Source organism: Galeopterus variegatus, unplaced genomic scaffold, assembly GCF_000696425.1.
Source record: "Galeopterus variegatus unplaced genomic scaffold, G_variegatus-3.0.2 Scaffold297, whole genome shotgun sequence".
Classification (NCBI taxonomy): domain Eukaryota; kingdom Metazoa; phylum Chordata; class Mammalia; order Dermoptera; family Cynocephalidae; genus Galeopterus; species Galeopterus variegatus.
In genome coordinates, this window is record NW_007726408.1 from 92,546 (window position 1) to 101,618 (window position 9,073).

Genomic DNA, 9,073 nt, shown 5'->3' on the forward strand with positions numbered 1-9,073 from the left:
ATACAATGTAATTGATTTTCATGGCCCTTTAACAATTCCCCTTTCCCTCCTCCCCCTCCCCGTTTCGCACCTCTGGTAACCTCATTTCTTTTCTTTTATTTTGAAAGTTCAATGTATTATTGTGATTGTTGTATCTTTTTTTTCTATTTTTTTAGCTACCATGTATAAGTGATGACATGTGGTGTTTCTGTGTCTGGATTATTTTACTTAACATAGTTTTCTCTAAGTTCATCCATGCTGCTGCAAGTAGCAGTATTTCATTCTTAGAGAGAGAGAGAAAGAGAGAGAGATAGCTGATTGACTTGTCATTATTACCCAAGCAATTCTGGTCCAGATTGTAGGAAATATAAACTCAATTGACATCACCCTGAAATTACAATCAGTTTAGTGATGTAATTGGAATTAACCAGTATCTTAATTTGCACTGCTGTATGGAGACTATATTCTTCAAACCCTTTTTTATGTTACTTATATCTTATTTTAGAAGTATTTTGTAATAAATTTTAAACTTCAAAAATGCTAAGGAAAAATTAATCAAGCCATGGACTAGTTAACAAATGGGTAAAACGAAGTCTCATGCACACACCCCCAAAAATGTCTTTTAAAGATATGAAAAGGAATTTTGATTTATCTTGAATGCAATCAGTACAATCAAAGAATTTTGAGTAGTGAAGTAACATGATGATAGCTGAGTTTTTGCAAGTTCATTCTGGTGAATTATTGACTAGGGTGGAAATTGGGAGGGAATTGGGAAGAGTGAAAGTGTCAGAGCAGTGGTTCTCGACTTCGATAAGCATCAGTTGCACAAAGGACTTAATACACTGCTCACTGGCTCCACTCCAGCAGCTCGTGATTCTAGGCAAGCAGGCCCAGAAATCTACATAATTTATTAGCAAGTTCCCAGGAGATACTGATGCTGCTGGATCAGGAACCACACGCTGAGCACTACTACTGTGTTAGAGGAAGGTGAGCTAGGTAGATGACTGCAGATTAGATGGAAAATGTTTACACCTGAACAAAAGCAGAGGCAAATGTGATGCAGAGGAGAAGAAACTGAAGAGGTTCTTAAAATTGTTAACTGCATGAGGGGCAGGGGTGAACTCAGGCTTGTTATCTATGCTCAAATTTGTGGGTTTTGATGTGTTTTGCATCTGTACATGTTTCTCTAGTTATGTTAAATTCATGTTCATATTATCTTTTAGTATTCCTTGGCTCCATGACAGGATTTTTAGAATTCACTCACTATTGCTGAAAATTTTTTGAACGGTTTTGCATCTGTACATGTTTCTCTAGTTATGTTAAATTCATGTTCATATTATCTTTTAGTGTTCCTTGGCTCCATGACAGGATTTTTAGAATTCACTCACTATTGCTGAAAATTTTTTGAACGTTTATACAAAGACATAGCTTGAAAGGAACAGCTGTGCATAGATACTGAAATTTTTTTCATGTTTTTGTTTGTTTGTCTTTGTCGGTTTTTGAATTAGGTTTTGCTTGACCAGCAAAGAGCAGAGGATCCAGTGGGGGCAGAGGGTCTTTTGTGTGGTTCTCCAGGTCTCAGATCCCGGGCTCCCTCTTATGTTCGTGCAGTGAAGGGGAGCTTCTTTTATAAGTGGCATCTTTTCTTGTCTGTGTTTTGATTTTCACTTATTACTCTTTTTTATTGAGACCCTTGTTTTTACATCCTCTTTTTTTTTTTTTTTTACTGGAGCATAGCTGATTGTACATATCTGTGGGTTACAGCATTGAATATCACTACCTGTGTGCAATATGTGATGTTTGAATCAGGATAATTAGTATATTCAACATTATACAATGTAATTGATTTTCATGGCCCTTTAACAATTCCCCTTTTCCTCCTCCCCCTCCCCGTTTCACACCTCTGGTAACCTCATTTCTGTTCTTTTATTTTGAAAGTTCAATGTATTATTGTGATTGTTGTATCTTTTTTTTCTATTTTTTTAGCTACCATGTATAAGTGATGACATGTGGTGTTTCTGTGTCTGGATTATTTTACTTAACATAGTTTTCTCTAAGTTCATCCATGCTGCTGCAAGTAGCAGTATTTCATTCTTTTTATGGCTGAGTAGTATTCCATTGTGTAAATATACCAGTCATCCAGTGATGGACATTTAGATTGGTTCCTACTCTTGGCTATTGTAAATAGAGCTGAAATAAACATGGGAGTGCAGGTATCCCTTCGACATGATGATTTCCATTTCTTTGGGTGTATACCCAGCAGTGGGATTGCTGGATCGTATGGAAGTTCTATCTGTAATTGTTTGAAGAACCTCCATACCACTTTCCTTAATAGTTGCACCAATTTACAGTCCCACCAACAGTGTAGGAAGGTTCCCCTTTCCCTGCATCCTCATCAGCATTTGTTATTCTCTGTTTTTTTGATAATAGCCAGTCTAACTGGAGAGAGATGCTATCTCAATACGGTTTTGGTTTGCATTTCCCTGATGCTGAGTGTCTACTCAAAACATAACAAAGATTCAAATATATGTCCTGAAACTATAAAACTTCTAGTATTGCTTGCCTCTCGAGTTCCTACTTCTACACTTGTCACTGAACAATTTCTCAACTTTGATTATCTTCTGCCTTGCGTGGTTTTTGCCTTTGCATGTATTATAAATATTAATTTCTCCTGCTCAAAAATAAACTTCCATGAGAATATATCTTACTTTATTTCTCTCCTGTGGTATCTATAGCACCCAATATGGTGTTATACACACAAATATTTCTTGATATATTTCTGACCTTCTACAGTTTCAGCACTACAAAAATAATAATAAACTCCCGAGCAAACCTTGTCTCTTAAGTAAAGAAATCACATTTCTACGATCTGAGTTTATTCTGATTATGTTCTTTCCATACCTGATGCTCCAGAAGTGTTTTCAACAAGAGTTCCAGTGGTGGCTGCATTTTCTTCCTCAGTTGTTCCTGATTGAAAAGAACAGTGGTGCTCGGTTTCCATTATAGTTTCCAGAATTAGTAAATAAAAGTATTGAAAGCAGAGTTAAATTTCAATCCCAGATAAACAGTAACCATGTTCCCATTATTACACAGTACATACTTATATAAAAAAAATTCTTATTTATGCAAAATTCATCACATAAAAAATGGCATCCTGTATTTTTTCTATCAACCCTTGTCTACATAGATGGTTACAATAATATTGCTATTTGAAGACATTTTAAGGGTTTTTTTGGCGGGGGAGGGTATTAGGACTTAAACTACCCATGATCATTTGTCCTAAAATTGGGTAGGGTAAACGGTTACAATAATATTGCTATTTGAAGACATTTTAAGGGTTTTTTTTTGGGGGGGGAGGGTATTAGGACTTAAACTACCCATGATCATTTGTCCTAAAATTGGGTAGGGTAAATTCACTTATACTTAAAAGAACTTGGGGTCCCAGCTAAACTCATGATGCACCACCACTAAAGTGCCCAGCTGAGTCTGGGCCTGGCCTCCTGAGTTCCATGTGGGATAGAACACTGGAAGATATTCTGGCTTGGACTCCACCACCAGTTCCAGGGGTGGTTCCAACAGACTCTCTGGTTGCACCTGATACACACAGCATTGAATGAGCATACACATTATTGTGACAACCCAGTACTGTAGAACTTCTGAATGGGAGATTTGGAGAAACCAGAAAACTAAATCTTCTTGAAAATGTGGGTCACTTATGTACCATTCTACATCTTTTTTTTTTTTTTTTGGATGACATTTGATTAAATAATACCAAGTAAAATCAGCAGAGTTCTCATGAAAGATTGTCCCTTAGGACAAAAGCCACGGCCTCTAAATGACATGCTCTGCTCACCTGACTTACCTTCAGATGGTGTCACTTTCCTGCTTAGGGCTCCAATTGTTACACTCACTGATGGTCCAGGTGTCCCTTTCAAAATAAATAATAAATATGCATCAAGATCTTTGATCAAGCAGAACAGATCAGGCTGTTCTTTGCTTTTGAAATGTTTCTTGTATATTTATTTATACTTTTTTCTTCTCTTCAGTATAGACTTTATGTTTCAGAATACCAAACACTCACTGCAGATTTAGCTCAAAAAAAAAAACAGAGCTTCCACATTTCTCATTCACTTTTTCCAAACCTTTACATAAGAATCTTGGACAACTGGTAGAATCCTGAGTGTGCTTATTTACTTGTTGATTGTAAATAAGCTTGTCCATTATTTACTTGGTTAATGTTCATATTTTTTAACTTAATGGTCCTCAGCCCAGGCACCACATTGAAACCAACTGTGAGGCTTTCATAAAATACTTATGCCTGAGCTCTTCTTCCAGCAGTAGAGATTAAATTAGTCTATGAAGGATTCTTCAGTAGGTATTTTTGAAAATTTCCCTAGTTTATTCTCATTTGTAGCCTGGATGGCAAACCAGGACCCTAGCTCACTCTGGACACACAGCCTGCGAAGTTCCAGACAAGAGTCTTGGAATCTATATGGCTGATAAGCACACTTAGAGATTCTAACAATTGAACAAAATTTAAAAACTATGATCTGATCCAAACCTCTGATAGCTAACTGCAATACTGTTGGTCAGTAATTGGGCTCTCCAACTCTAACCTCTTGCAATTGCAGCCAGTTAATGGGAATGGAGACAGTCCCACATGTTCCATTTTTCCTCTTCACATTCATTGATTTCTCCCTTTACTTACCTGATTTGCTGCTCTCCAAGGTTGTGACTGGTACAGCTGAGGATCCAGGGTTGGCAGTGGTGGAGCCCGCATAAACCCCTGTGGTCTCTGAAACTAAGAACAGGTGTGTGTCCGGGGCAAGGTGTGATGTATGTTATTACCCGTATTACTATGAGTACTTGGGAATTTTCAGAAAAAGCAAGTCAAAGACACCATCTCTCCACCTTTTCTAAGCCCTCATTCTAATACTAGTTACAGCCTGATTTTAGAGCCCATCCCCTGCTGTTGGCTGGGAGTTGCTGATGCATAATGTCGAGCTTAGTGATCTTACCAGAACCTGTGGCTTCGTTGCCTGCTTCTTCAGGTGTACTGCCACTTCCAGCTCCAGGGGTTGCTCCAGATAATACCCCAGATGTGCCTGATTTTTTATCATGAAAAAAAAAATCAGCTTAAGAAAAAACACTAAGTTTGTATTCTCTTATGAAAGTGACCTGAAATTTGCTTGCTTTTTTTCTTTAAAAAGATGAATGTGTCAATCTCACTAATTTCATTGGAATATTAAGCTCTTGTTGAAGGTAACTCAGATAAAACAGATAACCCTGATAATGTATTGATTAAATTAAGAAAATTTTTCTTAATAAAATATACATTCATGTAGATAATTCATTTTGTGACATTGAATTATTTTGTCTCCTCTTGCTAGAAATGCCTTATGCTCCAGCATACACATTTTTCCCACTTAACTCCATCTTCTTATTTTTTGTCCCATATATTCATATAAATATTAATTCCTCCCTATCCAAAATGAAGTAGATTGAGAACAGGAATATTGCCCTGTTCTTTTTCTGTATTCCACAAGGCATCTAACACAATGTTAGAAACACAAAAAAATATCCATTGGTATATTTCTGATCTTCTAGACATCTGGCATTATATAAACAATAATGTTTGAAATCCTCAGGGAACCTTGTCTCTGATTAAATTTGGAGCAAAAAGCTCACATGTCTACTAACTGGATTTCATGCTGGTTATGCTCCTTCAGTACCTGTTCTTCCAGATGTGTCTTCAACAGCAGCTCCAGTGCTGGCTCCACCTGCTCCTCCAGTGGTTCCTAATTGGAAGAATAATGGTGCTTAATGTCTATGGATAGTTATGAAGAAGACATTCTTTCAGGATGTTTTTTGGTTTCGGTCAGGTCATTAGTGCCTAAAATGTTGTCCTTGGTTACCTTTACTTAATCTTATTATACTACTATGAGGTCTTGGCAAAGCTTGTGTTGGACCCCACCACAGCCCCCAAAGGAGCCTTGGTCTAACCTGCTGGGTTTCCAGCACTGGTGGCCCCAGTGCCTGACACTCCAGTTGTACTGCCCCTGCCTGGTCCTGTGGTAGCTCCCACGGACTCTCCTGTTGTACCTGAAAACACAGTAGCAGTGATTTCAACATATAGTACTGTAGTTCTCCTTATCTGCAGGAGAAATGTTCTGGACCTCCATTGATGACTGAAACCACAGATAGTACCAAACACTATATATACTATGTTTTTTCCTGTTAAATAAAAATTATAGAAGGCTGTTGTTTTGGACAAGGCTTGTGCACTGGAATCCAACAGACCAGATTTAAAATCAACATGGAGTCACTCCTGCTAAAGTTCCTTGTCACCAAACCCTAACTAAGTTGTGGTCTGACCTTTGGAGACATCAGGTGAGAGATAACATCCAATTTTCCAAATTGGCCGGTTTAAATCATCTATAGCTATGGGAATGAAATTCCCCCTGCTTTAATTCTTACACTAAAGAACTAACCTCAAGTAACCCGATTTTAAACAGTTATTTTTCAATTGTTCTGCCTCCCCATCCCCACCTTACAAGACAAGCAACTTTGAAATGACCAATCCACTTTTTATTCTTCATTTCTGCTTTCTTCAGTTATTTTTCTGCCTGTAAAACCAATCTCTTTGGCTCAGCTCATTGGAACACTTATTCTATTTCATGCAATGAAGTGTTGATCATTTCCAGAATCACAAATAAATCCAACTGAGATCTTTAAACTAAATTTGTTGTAATTGTGTCCTATGACATTTCTATACAATCACATTTTATAGGGTGTTAGCATATACAGTGTGGTTATAACGAACTAAGGAATGATTCACATCCTGGTGGGGCGGGAATGGGATTTCACCACCCTGCTCAGAATGGTGCACAATTTAAAGCTTATGAATTGTTTATTTCTGGAAATTTCCATTTAATATTTTCAGAACGTGGTTGCCCATGGGTAACTGAAACCACAGAAAGCGAAACTGCAAAGGGTGGACTGCTGTACTACTCAAGAGAGAGATTGGGAAATTCAAGCCAAAATTTCAATCTTGGCCATTTCCATCATTTATCCAGCAGCCTACAAGTTTTGATATTTGTGCCCGTTTCACAGGTACTAGTCCTGACTTGCCTGATTTTCCTGGGCTTATAGCTCTAGTGCTCGGTTCCCTGGTCATGCTACCTTTCTCTCCTCTTGTTAGTGATGCAGTAGGGGCATTTGTTCCTGCTGATAAAAAATAACATTTAAAAAAATTCCCTAGACATAAATGACCTCATTGAAGCTTTTGAAAATCCTCTGAGGCAGGTAATATTATTAGTCTCATTCTTCAGATGTGGTTAAGTGGCTTGCTCCAGGTTTGGTAAAGAGCACATCCAGGACCCAAACTCCAGCACTCTCAGCCCAGAGTTTGTACTCTAACCAGTGTTTCTGAAACCATCTGTGGCCAAAGACCAATTTTGAAACATTTGATCCAGGACCCAAACTCCAGCACTCTCAGCCCAGAGTTTGTTTGTACTCTAACCAGTGTTTCTGAAACCATCTGTGGCCAAAGACCAATTTTGAAACATTTCCAATCTGTCCTATACCAGTGGTTTGGAAAATGCCACAAAAGTAAAGAGAAATGTAATTTTAAAAGGTAAAAATCATACAAAACACAGGTCTTCATTGAACAGGCATAAAACCATTGTGTCAGATTGTCATGTTTCTAAATGATTGTTCTCTTATTTAATTATTTTATCACATTAGAGACCAGTAAGAAACACTTCTGGATGGCACCCGTCTGTGGACCAAACTTTGAGGAGCCCTGCTGAAACCACTGTATATACTGCCAGGTGACAATAAGAGATAGCTGATTGATTTGTCATTATTACCCAAGTACTTCTGATTCACATTTTAGGAAATAGAAACTAACTGGTCATCACCCTGAAATTTCAATCAATTTACTGCTCTAATTGAAATTAACCAGTTTCTTAGTTTGTGATGCTGTATGCAGATTATGTTTCAACCCATTAATTATGTAATCTATGTCTCATTCCAAAAAGTATTTAAGTCATTTAAAATTCACTTAAATTTTAAATCAGTCATGAAAAAAAGAATAAAATTCTGTCATTCACAGCAACATGGATACACTTGGTGGAAATTATATCAAGTGAAATAAGGCAGGCAAGAAAGAGAAATACTGCATGTTCTCAATCATATGTGAGAACACACAGTTCCCTTACTAGATTGCCCTCAAGTTCTTACTCCAACACTTGTCATTAAATTTCTCAACTTGATCTCCACTTTGCATGTTTTTTGCCTTTATGAGTATTATAAAGATGAATTTCTCCTGCTCAAAAATGAAGTTCGACCTTACTCTAAGTTCTAAGTTCTACCTTACTCTACCCCTCTCTGAACACTCCATTTCTCCCTGCACAACCATTGATTTCTCCCTTTGAGTACCTGATTTGCTGCTTTCCAAGGTTGTGACTGGTACAGTTGAGGATCCAGGGCTAGTCATGGTGGGGCCTGCAGAAACCCCTGTTGTCCCTGAGAAACCAAGAACAGGTGAAGGAAGGAGACGTGAATGTTATTCCTGACAGTCAGTGAGTAATTGGGAGTTTTCAGAAAAACAAAGTGAAAGATACCATCCCTCCACTTTTCCTCAGCCCTTATTCTAATACCAGTTACAGACTAATTTTACAGCCCATCCCCTGCTGTTGGCTGGGAGCTACTGAAGCATCATGTCCAGCATAGTTGATCTTACCCGAACCTGTGGCTCCAGTGCCTGATTCTCCAGGTGTACTGCCACCTCCAGTTGCAAGGGTTGCTCCAGATGATACCCCAGGATCACCTGATTTTTATCATATCGTGAAAAAAAAAGTCAAGTAAAGAAAAGATAAAGTTGGATCATTTTTGAAAGTGCTCTGAATTATTCTGTCCTTTTAAAAAAAATGGACATATCTCTATCCATAAGCTTCATTGGAGCATTAAGTTCTTGTTTAAGTTAACTCACATAAATTAGTTAACCCTGATAATATACTGATTACACTAAGAAATTTTTCTTAATAAACTATAATCATGAGATAACTCATTTGCAACATAGAATTATCAG

The 9,073-nt window shown here is 37.7% G+C and overlaps 1 protein-coding gene across 1 annotated transcript in view; it reads right to left on the reverse strand.

Moving 5' to 3' along the window:
• Positions 1-9,073, reverse strand: part of MUC19 (mucin 19, oligomeric) — a gene marked incomplete at its 3' end in the record, with an annotated part of 133,578 nt that overhangs the window by 77,081 nt on the left and 47,424 nt on the right. The window contains exons 35-40 of the mRNA XM_008567143.1: positions 8,726-8,812; positions 5,983-6,081; positions 5,712-5,777; positions 4,998-5,084; positions 3,842-3,907; positions 2,881-2,946 (exon numbers count right to left, since the gene is read on the reverse strand). Of these exons, the coding sequence (XP_008565365.1) occupies positions 2,881-2,946; positions 3,842-3,907; positions 4,998-5,084; positions 5,712-5,777; positions 5,983-6,081; positions 8,726-8,812 (471 nt within the window). The remainder of the gene's footprint in view (positions 1-2,880; positions 2,947-3,841; positions 3,908-4,997; positions 5,085-5,711; positions 5,778-5,982; positions 6,082-8,725; positions 8,813-9,073) is intronic.